Source organism: Falco peregrinus, chromosome 3 (genome assembly GCF_023634155.1).
Source record: "Falco peregrinus isolate bFalPer1 chromosome 3, bFalPer1.pri, whole genome shotgun sequence".
NCBI lineage: Eukaryota > Metazoa > Chordata > Aves > Falconiformes > Falconidae > Falco > Falco peregrinus.
Genome location: NC_073723.1, coordinates 46192698 through 46212392, shown reverse-complemented (window position 1 = coordinate 46212392; position 19695 = coordinate 46192698). Strand labels below are relative to the sequence as shown.

The 19695-nt window shown below is 41.5% G+C and overlaps 1 protein-coding gene across 8 annotated transcripts in view; it reads left to right on the top strand.

Moving 5' to 3' along the window:
* Positions 1-19695, top strand: part of CHD7 (chromodomain helicase DNA binding protein 7) — a 132588-nt gene that overhangs the window by 36597 nt on the left and 76296 nt on the right. For all 8 annotated transcript variants that reach the window (XM_027787895.2, XM_027787899.2, XM_027787900.2 and 5 more), the window contains one exon: positions 6986-8845. In XM_027787895.2, the coding sequence (XP_027643696.2) occupies positions 7160-8845 (1686 nt within the window). In that variant the 5' untranslated portion in view covers positions 6986-7159. The remainder of the gene's footprint in view (positions 1-6985; positions 8846-19695) is intronic.

Sequence of the window (19695 nt, the reverse complement as noted above, 5' to 3'; positions counted from 1 at the left end):
CGCCTCCCGCCCCCCGCCGCTTGCGGCCGCGCTGGGCTTTGTTTCCCGCGGGGTGCGCCGGGGCGGGGGTGCGGCCCGCCGCGCTGCCGGGCCCGCTGGCCTGAGGCGGCCCTGCGCCAGCCCGCCCGCTCGCTGCGGCGACCTCTGCCCTCCGGTATCCTGTGACACTCGGCCCGGCTTTGTGCTCAAGTTTATCCGTGATGGATACGTTTCCCTCCCAATCGCATATGCCGGGAGCCCGGCGGAGCGAACAGATAAATTATTTTCAGCTGCGGGCCTGGCAGGCCTGGGCTGGGGGAGGAGGGCGGGAGCGGGGCCCCTCTGCACCGCAGCCAGCCGGACGGGGTGCAGCCTCCCCTTCCCCCTGGAATATGAAAAGGGATGACTCCCGGCCTCTCAGATCCTTTTAAAATGCAAAAGAATGTAGGAAATTGCCAGATCAGTTGGTTAATCAGTGACAACTGCAGTAGGTGCACAAAAAGCACGGCCCTTAACAAGAGTAATCAGTTGCGAGGGGTGTTTTTTCAGTGCCTCAGCGGGTCGCCGCTGGCCCCACCTCTTGAATCCCCGGGCCGGTTTAGTGTCGGCTTCGTAAGAGAAGGTAATTGCTGGGAGATCTCGTAGTGACTGATGGCAGCAATGTGAGTCTTCTCCCTGACACCGCCACCTCCCCCCGGCCCTGCCTGGGCGTGCTGCTGGCGGGGCCTGGGGCCGGCTGCTGGCTCCCCAGAACCACAACCCGTGTCCCCTCAGTGGGCCATACTGCTGGCGGGGCCTGGGGCTGGCTGCTGGCTCCCCAGAACCACAACCCGTGTCCCCTCAGTGGGCCATACTGCTGGCGGGGCCTGGGGCTGGCTGCTGGCTCCCCAGAACCACAACCCGTGTCCCCTCAGTGGGCCATACTGCTGGCAGGGCCTGGGGCTGGCTGCTGGTCCCCCGGAACCATAACCCGTGTCCCCTCGGCGGGCAGCGCTGCTGGTGGCCAGAGCTCACTGGGGTCATGTTAGATGGGTCGCCGTTCCCGTTTTAGACAGTTATTTGCAAGGTAACACTGTTATCAAATATTTTAAAGAGTATTCCTGAAATATTTTTCCGACTGTGGTTGTTTCTCTTGCTTATCTAGGACTATTTTTAGATAAAACGCCTCCTTGCATCTGTATTTTAAACTTACATTGGGAGAGAGGGTGGTCATATGACCAAAAAAGGCCACTTAAAATTCCAGGCAGCGTAGCACTAAAACTTAAGTGTTTCTGGCTTAGGCTTGTTCCCTCTCCTCCCAACTCATGTTTGTAATGTACTTAAATGTAAAAAAAAAATTCTCTGGTTACCTCATTAAAAACTTCTAAATACATGCTTGTAATAAATGGCTATAAACTTTCCACTTTTTCTGTTGGACTGGAAAGACATGCTGAGGCTTCTTATTTAGCATTATAGGTGCTGACTTAAAATTAGCAGTGCCCCATGTTAAGAAAAACAGTACCCAGCTGGTACGGCGAATGCAGAAGTCATTTGCAGTGGGAGCATATGATGTAACAACGAGGCTTGGTAGGTTTGCTTCAGAGACTCCTACATGATGCTGTTGTGGTCTCGTGTCAGAGCTTCTGTGAACTTGAATGACGTAGGATATTGTTTCCAAATGTGTGGCACAGGCTGAACTCTAGCTGGTCATTCCTGCATCAGCTGCTTGACAGCAACAAGCTGCCAAATATTCGAAGGCTGATGTGCCCTCAGTTGCCTCTGTAAAAGCCTGTTCTTTGCCAAAGGACATCATGCATTAAGGAAATAAAATGCAGTCTGGCTTCTGCTTGACTATTGTATGGGAAATTTAGGAGTTCATGGATTTCTTGCCCAAAAGATGTTACTAAATAGCATTCAAGGCATTTAGCTCACTGCACATAACGCAAAAACTGTGACTTTTGAGGAAAGGCACGTGACGTTTTTGCTCCCACTCCCCTTCCTCAATTCTTAGTCTAACAAGAGAGATTGACTGCCTTAAATTTGCCACTGCACGCTTCTGTAAGGATATGTTTCTGTGAAGAACTAACTGATTTTTACTAAGATAGGTGTGAAATTAAACTTTTCAGAAATGCTTATACTGTGTTTGCTGACTCTTCCCACTGAAGGCAGAATATTCCTGACGTGCAGGAGGTTATTCTTTTCATCCTTACAAGTCCTGTCTCTCCTGGGGCAGCGGGGAACAAGAGTCCTGCCATCCTTTGATCTGATACAAACTATATGGACTTAATTTTTAACACAGCTGTACTGTGTGAAGCATATACCAGGAAAGCATTCTATATGAAGGGGGGGAAAAAGCATCTTTAAGTGTTCAGATAACCAAGTTTCTTTGCAAGCTATGGTCAGAAATCACGTTGTGATTGCTTTACAGATCTGCTGTTACATTTTGGCAAATCTATATGCAGGAGGAATGTACCATGCATGAAGAGTTGTCTGTGACAGCAATGAGAACTAAGCATTAAAACACACAGGAGACTAGGCATGCTTCCCACGGACGAGGTCAGGCACTTGCATAACTGTCCTGGCATCAGCAGTGCTGTTCGCTCAGTAGGTAAATAAGCTGAAAGGTAGAAGTCTCATCAGCGATCTTCCCCAATTCGAACGTTTTGGCATGACTTTTCCTGTGTTGTCAGGGTGTTACAAGCGTTTATGAAGTTTTTGGTGGATGTTTTCTTCCAACTTTGTTCATAAAATAAGAATGTGACTTTAATTGCTGTCATTTGTGTCATCTACTTCCATGTGGCAAATGCTTAAATTACTACCCCTAACAGCCAGCAGGAGCTTAGCAGTTTTGAAAAGCAGTTTAAATACGCAATGTTTAAATGCAGATTTAGTAGCCTAATGTTTAATCCTACATTTTGAGGCTCCTGTGTCAAAATAACCTTTGGCATGGCTTTGGTTTTTAACATGAGAGGTCTTTTTAGCCTAATTCTTCAAAATAGCATGGTATTTGCAGGGTTTATTGTATTGGTTTGTAGGTGCATAGTTCCTTTACCTGAGTAACTGTTTTGTTTGTGTTTGTCAAGTACATAAGAGTTTTGTCTGAGATACCAACTAATAGCTGTAAAAATACCAACTTTGCGTGACACATCTCACTTCAAAGCTTGAAGCAGTTGATATTAGCTGCCATCTCATGTTCTGTTTATTTAGTTTACTTGCTGCATGGCCATTGAGAAATGCTGCTAAATTTCTTGTATCTAATGATTGATAGTTGATTCAAGGAACCTGTTCATTTACAAGAAGTTCTTCTGAACGGCAGAATGTGAGGATGGTGTTGTGGAGGGCATGTGCTGCCCTTGCTGCTTCCTGGTCTTGACTGCCTGGTTCTGCTGCTTTGGGAGCAAGACTAATAAAGTTCAAGTTTTAGTGTTTGCAGCCTGAGATCAGATTATGCGTATGCAGCAGCCAGTTTAGTTCCACTCATAAAAGTGGGAAGCTGCCCAAGGCTACTGAGTCCACATAGGTCTGAAATATTAAGTTGAGCAGTCGTTAACTACTACTTAATTTGAGATCTAGTTATTTAGGACTGGAATGTTGCAGACTGGAGTAAATTTAAGCTTTGTCTGTTGAGGTAACAGGGTTGTTAAACAATTGGCTGTGTCTGGGTAGTTGGGATCATACCATTGCTTTGAACAGAAATAGGTTGTCTAGGCAGTCTTAAATAATAAATTAAAAAAAACCCCGAAGATGCTGCTTTCTTTGTGTGGGGGATTTCTTTTGGGGTTGGGGGGGGGGGGGGGGGGTTGACCAACCTTGAGGATTTATGCAGAGAAAATACATCACTTGTAGTGAAAGAAGGAAAGAAATGATTGCAACTTAAAGCTGTGACTCTCATGACTTGCTTAAATATCTGGAAGAAATCTATCCTGTTAGTGTAGAAGGTTGTGAGCTTATTAGGTAAATCCAGTATCGACTGTTTTCTTATCAAAACGTTGGTTAATTTATTTTGATCAGGCTGTAACTGCTGCTGTCTTTCGTTCTTTAACATGTACTGTTGTCCTTGTATCACATCAGAGGTGTGACTTTTATTTGGGGAAGTAGAAGGTTTGGCAAGAGCACAACTGACTGTAAAGGGCCATGGTCATTAAATTTAAGGCCAAACTTAAATCTAAACAAATACTACTACAATTTTGAGATATCTTCGCAAACACATTCTCATGCTGTGTTTCAAACCTAATAGCTTTAGGTTTAACATCTCAAACCTGGAATCGATGCACATTTAGATAAAAATTCAGAACTAAAATCATAAATAGTGGCAAACTGTGGTTTTGCTCTTAATTTAGATGACAGATTTGTTTGTGTACAGACTATCATAAACTTAGAAGTTACTTTTCTTTTAAAAGTGTATGTGCTTGGGAAGCCCGTTGAATGCTAAGACCATAGCACGTCTCCTTCATTGTAAGGGACAGTCCCTAGCCCAAACCTGCAAATGGGGATGGAGTCAGCTGGGCAGAAATAAGGTGTGTTTAATTAAACAAAACCCTTACCCTGTTTTGTTTTGGTTTTCTGGATATAGTAGAAGGTTGTAACTACTGTTAGATTATGTTGATTCTTGCCAGTGGCCAGTTCTGGCCTGAATTTTATTGGAAGCCTGTCAGCTGAAAAACAGTAAACGAAGCAGTAAGATTCAAATGTGTGCTGGATGCTTGTAACCTTGTTTCTGGAGATGCTGTCTTAGCTTGTCTATAACAGATAGCAAAGATAATTCTTTTATGTAGACTCAAGATATTTTTATTGCAAAGTTTCATTAGTGCTTGAGAAGAGTAGAGCATGCTTGTCTTCAAAAATGGTTATTTTAGTAGGCATGACTTACATAAAAAAACGAGTGAAAATTCTTACCTGTTCATAATTCTGTGGCTGTAAATAGGTTTTCTGACCGGTGGCATTCTCTACTTGGCTCAAGTTTGACATTGCCCAGATTATGTCAGTGGTTGGGAGGTAACAGTATCTGTGCAGTATGCTTTTTAGCATTTTCAAGCAAAGAGACTTTTCTGTTAGATGGAGACTCTCAGTGCACACTGATTTCCAGCTTTGCCAGTTTCTGATGGCAGTGTGCATCAACAGAGGTAGCCGTGTCTGAAATCCTCCAGCAATCTTAAATCACTGTGGGCATCTTCACCACAACAGTGTGGTCTGCTCTGGAGCAGTCTTAATACCAAAAGCTTGCTTTGGTGAAGAAGGCTCCTTCTTGCCTTGTTGGAACTTCCTTATACTGTGCTTTAATAAACTGATTGAGGTGGAAAATATTACAGATGGCTTCTGCTTAATAAAGAAAACTAAATCAAAATAAATAGATAACAGAGATATGTAGATGGCTTATAGGAATTTACCCCCAAGTGATTTAGAAATACAAGTGTTAATATCCCAGCTGAGCGCTAAAGAGATTTAAGAGTGTGGTTTTAAAGGTGACATTCAAATGCTATTTTAAGAGGAGTGATAAATGCTTGTGCTTTTCCTCTTGCCCTCTGCTTCATACTGTAGAAGGTCCTCCTGACAATGGCTACAAGAAGTGTAATAAATGTGCTGATATTTACCCCCTAAAACTTGTCTGGGACAAATCACCTTCAATTGAAATAGGCCGGCCTGGCATTTTGCATCCAAAGTGACTGAAAGCATCCCTTCTCGACAGCAGAATGCGAGATGTGAATGTACAGACTTGTAAATCTTTTCTTTGATCACTGGTGAAGGGCAAGTTGGTGTCTGCAAGTACAGTTGCTACTGAATCACAACAAAGATGCAAACCCAGTTGTTTTTATTTGCTACATGGATGGGCTTCCTTGACTATTGTCTTAAAAGTTTATTTTGAGATACAAGACATAGCATTTAAAATTCTGATCTTAAGTAGAAAAGATAGCGTTAGACTAGTTCATAATAAGCAGATCCAAACAAAATCTTTGGAGTTGTTGTGGGGAGAGGATGTGGGATGCATTTCGGAAATACCAGTCTTCCCTGTGAAAAACATAAATGGGGAAATTTTCTGAATCTGCACTATTACTATGTGTTGCTTTTTTCTTTTTTCCAAGTGTGTATGTTATTAGGTTAGCATTTTGTGAAATTCTTTTGCCATTACTAATTCTCCTGAGTGAGTTTTCAGGATTATAATTCTGGAGGGGGCAGAACTTCAGTGTGGTCTAATAAAGTGCTGTAGTTGCAGTTAGTAGCATGATTGTCTGAGGATGAGTAATGAACTCCAGTGATAGTGTTCCTGTTATCATCAGGAGAGAAATTAGGTTATGGAATGAGAAACCTACCCTATCATAGAATGAAGCTTTTGAATTTATTTTTTTTACACAAAATGAGCATATAATTTTGCTTGAATGGGAAGAATCATCATGTCTTTCAGTTTATAACTTCATTAAAATTAACATAACCTGTCTGTTTAAAAAAAAAAGAAATATTTTTTTTCTTTCCTTCCTAAATGCTAAGTTTTGGAATTTGGTATGTTTTAGAGGGTCATCTCTGTGTCATCACAGTAATCAGTTGTCTGTATAACTAACTTCAGTCTGTTGTAGGACTTGGTGCTTCTGCTTGCTCATCTGATTACGCAGCTCAAGGGAATAAGGTTAAGGACATGCTGTTGGTAACTAGAGCGTTTTCAGGGCTTTAGTTCAGCAGATGGGCTGCTTGGCTATATTCATACATCTGCCTACCTGCTGTGGCAGCTGCTGCTGCTGCATGTTGTGTTCTTTTGTTCTGTTCCACCCAAGAAAGGAGCACTAGGAAGTGTAGTGAATGGATTAATTTAAGGTTAAGGCTAGTGTTTTGCTAGTTTCCTAACTCTCTATCACAATAAAGCTTCTGATAAAGCTAATGAGTCCTTCGTAAAGTGAAATAGATTTTTAAGATGTATCTCAGGGGCTGAAACTAGGTAGCATTGTCTGAAAAAGTCAAGTATGTTTTCTTTATATTGCCTGACATTATTTATTTCAATATCTTCCTCTCTTTCTCCCTCTTCCCCCGCTTTTTCTAGGAGCAGTAACCAGACTTGCCTGACACTGCGTGGTCCAAAAGAATTAAGGAAATATGGAATGACATGAAGGAGATTAGTTGAGGATTAAAGGCTTTGAGGACAAAACACCTCGCCGAGGTGAAGCACAGACTAGCATTCTAGTTGTAGCTCCGAGGAGCTGTGTGCTGAAAAAAGATGGCAGATCCAGGAATGATGAGTCTGTTTGGAGAAGATGGGAATATTTTTAGTGAAGGGTTGGAAGGTCTTGGAGAATGTGGATATCCTGAAAATACAGTAAATCCTATGGGGCAGCAAATGCCCATGGATCAAGGATTTCCCTCTTTACAGTCATCTCTTCATCATCCCCCTGCAAATCAAAATCAAGCCAAGTTGACCCATTTTGATCACTATAATCAATACGAACAGCAGAAAATGCACCTGATGGATCAGCCAAACAGGATGATAAGCAATGCCCCTGGGAATGGTATAGCGTCTCCTCATTCACAGTATCACAACCCTCCAGTTCCTCAGGTTCCTCACGGCAGTGGTGCTGGTGGTCAAATGGGAGTCTATCCCAGCATGCAGAACGAAAGACACGGGCAACCCTTCGTAGACAGTGGCTCCATGTGGGGACCACGGGCAGTTCAAGTGCCAGACCAGATAAGAGCACCATACCAGCAGCAACAGCAGCAGCAGCAGCCGCAACCGACACAGCCACCACAGGCGCCCTCTGGACCCCCTGGGCAGGGCCATCCTCAGCACATGCAGCAGATGGGAAACTACATGGCTCGTGGTGATTTTGCAATGCAGCAGCATGGTCAGCCACAACAGCAGAGGATGAACCAGTTCTCTCAAGGCCAAGAAGGCCTCAATCAGGGAAACCCTTTCATTGCCACCTCAGGACCTGGCCACTTGTCTCACGTGCCCCAGCAGAATCCCAGTATGGCACCTTCTTTGCGACATTCAGTCCAACAATTTCACCACCATCCCCCCACTGCTATCCATGGAGAATCAGTAGCCCACAGTCCCAGATTCTCCCCTAATCCTCCCCAGCAGGGTGCTGTTAGGCCGCAAACACTTAATTTTAGTTCTCGGAGCCAGACGGTACCCTCACCTACTATAAACAACTCAGGGCAGTATTCTCGATATCCTTACAGTAACCTTAATCAGGGATTAGTTAATAATACAGGGATGAATCAGAATTTAGGCCTTACAAATAACACTCCAATGAATCAATCTGTACCAAGATACTCAAATGCTGTCGGATTTCCATCAAACAGTGGTCAAGGACTAATGCACCAGCAACCCATCCACCCTAGTGGCTCACTTAACCAAATGAACACGCAAACTATGCACCCTTCACAGCCTCAGGGAACTTATGCCTCTCCACCTCCCATGTCACCTATGAAAGCAATGAGTAATCCAGCAGGTACACCTCCTCCGCAGGTTAGACCTGGTAGTGCTGGAATACCAATGGAAGTTGGCAGTTATCCAAATATACCCCATCCTCAGCCGTCACACCAGCCCCCTGGTGCCATGGGAATTGGACAAAGGAATATGGGCCCCCGAAACATGCAACAGAATCGTCCATTTATGGGTATGTCTTCAGCACCACGGGAGATGGGTGGGCACATGAGACCAAATGGTTGTCCAGGTGTTGGCCTTGCAGATCCACAAGCAATACAAGAGCGACTAATATCTGGCCAGCAGCTTCCTAGTCAACAGCAGTCTTTTCAACAGCAAATGCCAACCTGTCCTCCCATGCAGCCTCACCCAGGGATACATCATCAGTCTTCACCACCTCCACATCCTCATCATCAGCCTTGGGCACAGCTTCACCAGTCACCACAAAACACACCACAAAAAGTGCCTGTCCTTCAGGTAAGCTACTTCCACTGAGTAGAAGATGTTTTAAATTGCTGTAAATGCATTTCAGGTTACACAAGATCCGTGGTTTCAAAATAGTTGCTCCTGTTTGACTCCACTGTTTGTTACTGGTTATATGGCTTGCTTGGTGCACAAAACCTGAAGGTAAAATGAGGTTCCAGGTAGCTGGCTAATGTCCTTACAGTAATTTTTACAGGATAACATGGATAGACTGAAATGTGCTACAGCAACAAGACAAGCTGAATACCTGCTTTTTATTTGTGTGGTGGTTCCTTTGAGGGGAAAATGGAAAGCATGTGTGAGAACTGTCATTTAAACTATTAATTGTTGTATTTGCAACTTGGAGAAAGAAGTATGCGTCATAATGTGTTTGTTTTGGTCAAACTGAGAGTTTTCTTTAAATCTTGAGGGAATGTTTTGTGGTTTTAAGTTAAAGCTGAAATCTTTACATGTGAAAAAATTTCTAGGATGAACTTCAGCATTAAGTAATGCAACTGAGAAGTGATGGGGCAGTAGTTCATGCAAGGAGAAGACAGCAGATGTGAATCATAGTCTGAAATAAAACCTGAGGCTTAAATGAAATCTGAAATAGGATAGAAGTTTTATTTTACACAGTCTGTGATCTTCCAGGTTTCAATGAAAATTTATTGCTTTCATGTAATATTTCGATTAAAAGCTAAAAATGGTAAAACACCTAGATCTGCTGTAGCTTAGTAGGTTTGGCTACATGCTAGTAGTCAAGTAAGCTTCAGCTGAAAAAGTGCCTTTTGGGATCTTCACATATGCCATTACTTGCCTCTTGCTCTATTGGTCATCATTCAGGAGGTTGTGGTACTGAATGAGTAGGTGTCAGGATATCAGAGGTTTAATTTTATTTTATTTTCTTAAACCAGTTGGTAATTAATGCCAAGTAGCTCTGCCTGTAAATATTTGGAGACAATTGTTGGAATGTAGTCACAATGATGTGATGCTACAATAAGCTTAATAAATCATAAAAACAGCTGTCCTAGCCAGTGTCCCAGGCCTGTGCGGAAAGCAGCTGTTCAGCAGTCCCCTCCACTGCTGCCTGCCGGCTGCTTCTGTTAGCCGCTCTGCACAGCGTGAGGTGGGTCTGGGAATCAGATGTATGCACTGCAGAGAGGCAGCTGACAAGGAGTGGTAGATGGAGCAGCTCAGCAGCTGGGGAGAGGTTTCCACATTCCCCATGGAAGAGAGGAGGGGGGAGCACTGGAGGTGCCATAGGGTGGGGAAGCCCTGGGAAGGGAGATCAGGGACTAAGCTGGGCAAGGGGAAGGATACTGTCTTTCTGGGAGGGAGGAGGAAGCTGCTATCTTGAAGCGGCAAAGAGTATCTTCAAGACCATCTTCCTCTCTCCTGCCCCCCTCAAAATTGGTGTGAAATTTTATACCTGTATTGGCCCTTCCTCTCCTCAAAGCTCCACACATAGGTTTGGAGAACCTAAATTACAGTTCTTTTATGCACATGGAGTTCTGTGTTCCTTCTTGAGAGAGCAGCTCTTGACAATGCCTCGTGTGTTACTGACTGTGCAACTGAGTAGGATGAAAAAGGAGAGAACTCAAGACTATATGCAGAAAACAAGAGAACGAGTAGGTATTTGGAAAGAGGGTAATGACAGCATGGAGAAAACAGTACAGAAAGACTGGGAATCAGAAAAAGAAGTGCAAGATGTGTTTTTTACGCTGAAGGTGAGAGCTGACACATCTAGCAGAAAAAACTTGAAAGAAAATTGTAGAAATGGTAATGCAAGACTTACAAGACAGTAAAGGAACAAAGCCCAGCATCACTGGGACCTTTCACAGCTAGTGACGGTGGGGGTTTGCAAAGGGAAGACTTAAGATCGACCATGCCCTCAAGCTGTAGTGTTCTTCACTGGCATTCCTTGTTTTCATCAGACCATCCAGTAAACCTTTTATTAGCAGTAAGAGGTGGTTTGGGAGGAAGAAGGTTTACCTGTGGAATGGACAGGCTTGTTAAAAGTTTTGGGGACATTAATTTTTCTTTTATCAGTGAAGAGGTAAAATGCAGGCAGCTCAACCCTTAAATGAGCTATATAACCTATTACAAGGTTCTGAACTGCAGATGAATAGCTTGAACAAAGGTAAGTGCTGAAACTAAATAATTAGAAGAAAACCACATGATAACTCAAGGTATTTGATTAAAATCAGTAATTCAAACAGCTGTAGGTAGCCAAGTAATTTCTCTGTTAGCCTACTTCTGTTAAGGTTTTATTTGGTAAAAGTTATAGTTAACATACCTTCCCATTAAGCAATTAGCTTGAGACCTGACTGTAGTAATGAAACTCTTGAAGGCAGGCATTTCCCCTTGAAAACTGGACGAAATAAATATTGTTCAAGTCAATGAAAACTCAACTCCTCCCCACCCCCTGGGGAAAAATGCAGACGTGTGAAACCGCTGCTCTTAAGACTGAATACAGAGTTGGTAGCTCTCCTGTGTCGTGGGTTTCCCTTCATGTCGGTTGGCAGAAAACTGTTCACTGAAGAACAGTTAAATGACTGGTTTGTTTTTCTTTGTGTAAAATGAATCAGCCAAATGAATATAGTCAGCGAAAAGGAAATCACTATATGCTTTTAAATCAACAGAAGCCATCTTAGTAATTATTTTTCAGTGATTTGAAGCTAGCCTTATCATGGGAAGGCTGTAATACTTGTGGTTAACCAAATTGCTGTTTTGTTTTTAGATACATTGGAAGGAAAGTGAAGTTCTTTTGCTTTTAACTTGAAAGAAATTGCCATGTCGGTTCTAGGGCTTGTTACTTCTTTTTTGTGTGCAAAACTGCAAATTGTTTTGGCTGGGTGATTGACAGTTCAGCTGGTTTAGAGTAATAGCTGAAAACTAGAACTGGTTATTAGGACCTTGTTAGCAGTGAGTTACTGGCTTCAGTGGAGTTTGATAGATTTATAAGAACCACTGTATAGTTGGGACATTCAGTCAGTGTGATTGGTTTTTCAAGCCCTCTTTTGAAACATTCTTCACCGAAGGTTTTCAGAAGAGTTCAATGGCTGTGGAGTGGAAAGGTGGGTTCTGCTGTGGCAGGGTAGTCGGCCAAGGTGCAAAGCAGAAGGTAGGAGTAGCTTGCTTATTTTCACAGCGGAGGCATCTGTGTTGGGCTTGTGAGCTTGTACTCTCCAAAATACTCGTAAATGATCTGGAGAAGAGTGAAGAGTCAGATGGCAAATCTTGCTGCTGCTAACATACTCAAAGCTGAGTGCCAAGTGCAGACAAGGTGAAGCACCTAACAATAATGAAACTAAATGGTTAGAACAGGAATGTCAGTCACTTGTCTGTAAGCTGTACGAGTGAAGGCATGGCCAGGAGACGTTTAGATTGGACATTGGGAAAACTTCCTTCACCAAAAGGCTTGTCAAGCATTGGAACAGGCTGCCCACGGAAGTGATTGAGTCTCCATCCCTGGAGATATGTAACAAACTCATAGATCTTGCACTTAGGGACAAGTTTTAATGGTGGACTTGGCAGTGTTAGGTTTACAGTTGGACTTGATCTTAAAGGTCTTTTTCCAATTTATATGATTCTGTGGTACCTGAGTGGTGAAATAGCAGGCAAAAAGCTCTCCTTAGGAACAGGGTCTTGGTGTTAGATGGCTATCTGAAAATGTGCTACTACAGTCGAAGAAATGAAACAGTAGGAATTGTTATGGAAGTAGTACGGGGCAAACCCAGAGATTGTTATTATGTTGCTACATGTATCCATGGTATGCTGATGTGGCAAATGCTGTGCAGCTCTGGATCCTTTCTCCAGGCCTCATAAAAATACAGTAGCGTGTGAAAAAGCACAGAGGGGAATGAGTTAGGGGGAAAGGGAAGGAGAGAAGTGGTGAAAGCCTCTAAAATTGTGAGTGATATGGATGCATGAAGAAGGTGAATGTGAAACTAGGGTTCTTTGTCACTTGTTTTTGTCTCCTTGAATTCTTTTAAGGTGTTCTGCAAATTATCAGGTGGTGAACTCAGAACTGCATGTTAAGATGCTGATCTCTGAGGTGCTGTGCAGAAAAATGAATTATTGTTTGTTAAACATGAAGGCAGCACGTTTGGCTCAGAAGATCTATCACATAAATAAGTGGCCGAGTTTGTTACTGGAGTGCATCTGCTGTGTGTGTCTGGTTCTCTTACTCTTCCACAGACTTCTATCAGAGAGGGGCTATCATATTAGGCATGCCTCTGGGGGTCTAATGCTATGTAGTTGCTCTTGTGTATTGTTATTTTCAGAAAATTTTGTTAGCGATAGAGAGTTTTTTCTGCCAAGAATAGGCTATCCTGGGTGTGTTATTATACAGAACTTCTTATTTATCCACAGCTACTGTATGGGCTGAAATTTTGAGTCCTGTTCATTAATCATGTTCCAAAAATGTGATCTACATTATTTCTAGTCAAACATAGGAGTACTTAAATGACAAACAGTTATGGTATAGCCTCCATGCTTGACTTAATGGTAGAGCTCAGTGGTAGGCACCAACAGTGTTGATGGGTGCTGGGTTGCAATGGCCAGCTTCTTGTGGAGAAGAGATTAATTTTGTATGTGTTATGGGTTCACTGCCAGTTTACTCTGCTGGCCTAGCTATCTGTGGGCATGTGACTTTGCTTTAAATCATAACTCATAGCTGTGTTTGGTATGAACACATTCTTTTGAAATTTCCTGCCCTCCCTTGTAGGGGAAGAGCTTGCAGGGAAAGTCCTGCTGAGTCACCAGATGGGTCACCCTTGTCACGGGCCCTTCCTGCATTTTCAAACCCTGTGTTGCTGCCTCAGTTTACTTTGTGCTTGGATATACCTGAATGAAGAGTGATATTAATGAAAACCACTATCAGCTGGAGTGGTTTGATGCAATATTCTAACCTGACAGAGAGTGCAGGTTAAGTCAGTTACTGCTGGCACACTAAAATGAAGTTGACTTTCTCCTGGGTATTTTAATTGTTTTAATGCCTAAGAGTAGTAAGAAGAAACTGACTCCTTACATACCTCCTTATTGTCTTCACATAACCAATTACATTTCAACGTGTGTCCTATAATTTTATTTCATAAGATATGGTATCATTTCAGATGGTTAGGGTTTTTCCCATACATTAATATTCATAAGGAATGTCTCACAGCTCCAGAGAGAACTGTTAGCTTATTCACCCCTTGAGTGTTTAGCTTTTTGACTGTTTTCCTGTCAATAAGTAGAACAACTCCAGTTTTGGTTTTTTTTTAACTTGTCAACACTGTTGGGTACTCTTTGTTTTGATACAGAGGCTATTTCATGTGATTGCTAGCTGGTCTTTTGGGGTACCATATGTGCTGCATGTTAGCAAAATCTCATGGCTGTCCCTGGAAATTCTAGTTGCCCTTTTCAAGTGTTCATAGACCAGTGAACTAGTGTACGCTGGCAACATTGTTGAAGGTGCTAGGCTAAATGGAATTAAAAACCACTAATACTGAACCTTGATTGATTAAAATTGATTACAACTGTGTATTATTTTTTATATATAGATAAGCAAGTGTGTGTGCATATTTATGCAATATATATGTTAAAAACCTAGGCCAAATCAGTAGTTGTGGAGAACAATGAAAGAAAAGCTGAGAAGAAAATCCATAGTATTCACCTAAAAGTAAAAGCTGATAATAGCAAATTTTTCTTAGAAGTTTACAGGCTTTTATTGTATTTTGCTGAGGCTCTGAAGAACTCGTGTTTAAGCAATATATGCAATGTAACTAACTATAAATTTCCAAATAAAAGAAAAATAGACCATTAAAGCTACTCTGTTACGTTGATAGCCTGATCCATGTGTGAGCTGGTTCACATGCAGGTCTCTCAAAGGATATAATAATTAATATGAAATACTTTGTCCAACAGAAGTTTATGTTCTAAAACTCCTTCGGTATATTCTAGTCTAACAGTTAATATTAACATATGCAAAGGCTTATTTCTTCCACACCCTTATCAAACCTGCATGTGCTTTCATAAATAAGGGGTTGCAGTGAATAGGCCTTTGGGCCAAAGACTTGTACTTTTTAGGTGGTTTGGCTATGGATTTTTTGGTCTTTTTTACTCTTGAGGAGGTAGAAGCAACTTGAAGAATACTTCTTCCCTCAGGCACCGTGATTTGACCGTGATGAAAATTATTTGTGCTGTTAAATTACCTGCTTTGGAGTTTTGGGTAAAGCCAGTTTGCTACATTAGCATAAAAACACAAGTCTGCATCAGCATACTGATTTTGTAGGCTTAAGAGTTACCAGACTTGTTCTTCGGCATGAATATGTTAAAAGTTTCTACAACATGTTTGTGACCTGAATGTGTGTTTTCTTGAAATCATTAGCATTATCTGAGGACTTGCCTAACTATAAATACTTCTAAATTTATGCTTCTGTTCAGTATTTCAGTACTGTATTCTTATCTGCTGATGATCACTACAGTGGGATTTGGCAGTCATCTTATTTTCCCATGGCCGAACACATTCTCTTATTTTATATTTATTTGAACAAATTTAGATCTGTTGTTTCAGAGAAGCTTTTTTCATGGCTGAAAGCTGATAGTCTAATACAAACCCTCACATCTGTGTCATCATCAGCCTACATAACTTACAAGGATGGAAAATTGGAGCAAATGAAAGGAGAAATGCTTAATTATTTGTTTCACGTGTATTTTTTTATTTCTTTAAATGCAATGGCAATCTTAATAAGGAACAGGTGAAGTAGTAAATTCCTGCCTTTTTATTATGGATCCTGCTCCTGGTCTTCCATCCTGCTCCTGGTCTTCCATCCTGCTCTTTCATGTGGAATTTGAGGCATCCGTTTATTTTAAACTAATCCGCCTTTGCCTGTATCTTGAATGCAGGTGTCACAAACTTGCGTAAGTGTCCTCTGTTTTTCTGGGGAGAGTAAATGTCCGGGTTCCCACTATGATGGGACACCATCACTTTGAAGTTCCATTTTTAGCTTTTGTCTATGGAGTTCAGTGAGCCAATGCTTTTCACTTTAAATTTTCATATTGGAGTTATAATGAAGGAATTGATGATGAAATTAAAATACTGGAATGGTATTTTAAAAAGGGACAGTCTCACCTGAACAAAGTACCAGAATGGATGTTAGTACCCCTGCTGTTCTTTTCTTTATTATCTTTGGGAGCTTTCCTTTCTAGGTATCAATGTTCTTTTATTTGTGTGTTGATGTATATATTATACAGGTGGTAATGTGATGTGGATTTGGGGGACAAACAGCTTGGTTTTTTTCCTTAGAGATGTCTTCTATAAGTATTTGGTCAACAGAGTTGTAAAGTTGTGGAGTGAGATTAACACCCTTGAGTGATTAAAGCATCTGCTTATACAGGTCTTTTGAAGTATTCCCAAGTTTGCACGTGTGGTTTAAAGATGGTGAAGCTGCTTCTCGGCAGTTGGTAGGAGCAGAGTAGGAAGCATGGGCAGGAAGCAGTGATCAGGGAGAGAACAGTGAAAGGCTGAGCTGATGGAGCAGCGCTGAGCAGTAGAACAAGAGAGGAAGTGGGCAACATCTGTGTCAAACTGGGGACAGAGAAGTTCAGGGAGTCACCCCTCTCCTGCACCAGCTGCTTGAGTCACCTGCCTCTTGAGCCCTTTTGCCAGAGGTAGCTGTTTGGCACAGTGGTGCCTGGTACTGCTCAGCACACTGCTTCAGGGTGCACCTTTGTGTTGCTGTGCTGTGGGCAGACAGTCTGCTGACAGCTTGCCAGTGTAGTTGCGTGAACTGAGTAACTCTCAATATCTAATCTTCTTATATAAAAAAAGAATAATCCATGCAAATAAAGGTGGCAGAGGTCTGGGATACATAGCCGTAGCTCCTTCCTTGCATCAGCATACCTGATCATTTGGTGAACTGGCTTATCTGGCCAGCTTGCTTCTGGCCAGATCATGTTCTTGGCATATCTTCACTGTGTGGCCACAAGATCACCCAAGCTGGTTAGTGTGGGAGTAGGAATGCTTGGTGGGAGAAAATGGGGACGGCCTCTTTGTCTGGCAGGGAGCTTTCAGGCCCCTTAAACGGTTCAGGTTTCCGTAGCACTTTTCCTCAGTAACCAGTCCTTGAGTCCTGCCTCAAATTTTGATAAATCAGAACTTCCATTAGAAGTCAAAGCTTTGTCTTGTTTCATTGAATTAGTGACAAACAGGTCACATTTCAACTTCTCCCAGATATTTTTTTTAACACTCACCTTTTGTTCCTTTTTTTTTCCCCCCCACACAAATATAAATGAATGATCTGGTTTCAGAGGTGTGTTTTCTTTTTGGGAAAAGGAAGACTTTTTCCTCTCTTCCAGCTGAAGTATTTGCAGCTATTTTGTTATTGAAGAGATGAAAGAACATCCCCTTTCTAGCAAAGAGCTTGGCACAATTTCATTAGATGTGCGTCATGCGCATTGAAATGAGGGAAGATGCCTCCAGTATCTGTCAATAAATTGTTTTCCATGAGCACTGAGTGGGATTTTTTTCTTCAACATAGAGAATCATTTAAAAGCATGAAAAGTTAAAAATAAAACTCAGATTAATTTCTTGGTGGTCTTTATGAGGAAAGAAATCTGAGAGATAGGATGGTTTAGTGATCTGAGTGTGGGTTTGATTTATAATAAACTCTGGAATCTGCATTCTTTCTGGTTTTACTGACCTTGATATATCACCAATTTAGTTAAAACTTTCTCAGTTACTGGGCGAGATTGCTAATAGTGTTGCCCCTGTTTATGGAGAGGAACATATAGATGATGGGCATAAAGACTGTTGTTTATTCAAAACCCAAATTCATAAAAATTCTGATTCCAGTTCTTAGTCTGTTACTCTAAAATGTGCGATCTCCCTGTGCTGTCCTTGTGACTCCTTCCAGTACTGCTCTTGCTTAAGAGTGCCACTCAAGAAGGTAGAGATGACTAGTCTTAACAGTTCAGAGCAGGAAATCCCACTTCATGTTGTTGGAATTTGGTAATTGTAGAGGTTAACCTGAAAGTAGTGCAGGTATACAAGATACGGAAGAAAACAAGTGGATCTCTCTCTGATCTTCCACTGTTGGGTTGAGTTTTTTTGCTTCTGTTGTTCCATCTCCTGTTCCTGTTCATCCCTGAATCACTACCAAGGATCAGGATGCAACTCTTTCCTGTACTATTCCTCAGTGGTTTCATTGTGTTAGCCAAGCTTAGGAGACAGCAGCTCATGTATTACACTGGAAAAGCACAAAAATTAAGTACTACTGGGAGTGGGTTCATAATGCATGGGTTGCTGCTGTAGAAATCAAATATCAAGAAATCTTAACTTCTGGAGCTTGGTAGGTTTCTATGGAATATTATTAACCTTTTATTTTTGGAAAATTGCAAATACATGTCTTCAAGTGCAACACTTACTCTTCAGTATACAGCACCAAATGTATCTTTGCTATATTGATATAACATGTTGTAGGGAGTGCCAAACTGAAGTTTAATCTTTCACTTTTTTTGTATTTTGTTAAACACAAACTCTTGGGTTTTTAATCAGAGAGGAAGTTTTCACGTGTAATACAAGAGTTCCCGAAAGGAATGTATACCCACTTACAAAAGACTTCTTTCTTAAACCAGACTGAATAATTTAAATCAGTTGAATCAGAAGAACATTAGTAATTTTTAGTTGTGTTAATGAAATTGTGTTTTATTATGTCTCTGTAACTCCCACAACCAAAATAACGTAATCACCACAGTAACTGAGAAGTTAATACCTCTGTGGAGTTTTGGGTTTAGTGTTCCTGTAAGGAAAGAGAGAGAGGACTCATAACAAACATCCTAATATCTAGTAGTCAATATGAACTCTGGTTTTTCCACTCTCCTTTTACATCTCCTTTCTCTCCAGATGGCCCTCCATCCACTTGCATTCTGGTACTTCGTATCTTTTTTGGCCCTGGAAGACTATGATAACTGTGATAATACTGTAATTTTCCTTACGTGTGAGCGTTGAATGATATGAAGTGCTTTATTTTATTTTTGGAAGAAATCTTTCTGTACCAGCCAATTGTTGCTAAATATAATGGGAGGCTTATAATGTACAGTGTGTGTTTGAATTTAAAATGACACCTTACCATAAAAGGTTGACATCACAGTTTACTTGTACAGCTGTATATGAAAAATACAGTCATTAAAACTAGTCTAAAACTTTGGGCTTTATAGTTGTTTCTCATATCTTACTCAGTTTGTTAATGGGGTATTGCAAATGTTTACTGGGGCAGGCATTGTCAGTTGTGGACATAGGGATAAACACCTACGATACTTGAAGACTACTTCATTTTAAGTCTTTCTCTCTGCTAGTCTCCTTTGAAATACTTCGGGAAAAGTTGTTGAAAATCAGATAAATCAGTAACTAAGGCATTAGACTGGGATTTGGGGACTCTTTGCTGTCTGACAGGTTGCTTGTTTCATGTATGTATTGCCAGTATTGCTGTTGGGTGTGCTTGAGAGGTGCTCTGCAGTGGTGGTGAGCAGGGGACAGCAGAGCAGTTCTTGCAGTTCCCTGGCATGCTGTACAACATCACTGAAAAATGTTACTGGCAATGAGGGGTAAGTTATAAAGGGTTGATTTAGACACACCTCTCTGGTTCTAATATAGTATTACAATATAAAACAAAATTATACCTGATATCGCTGTAGGCACATCTGATATAAGACCTGTGTTTAGGGTTTTTCACATTTTACTATAGGTTCTGTAAAGAACAGCTGGAGCTATGATACTAAAGATACATGCAGTAAAGATAAGATACTTGATGTTTGATAGAAGAATGTTAATCAAACTGGTTGAAGAACTGAAGTATGATCTAATCATTATAATTAAGAGT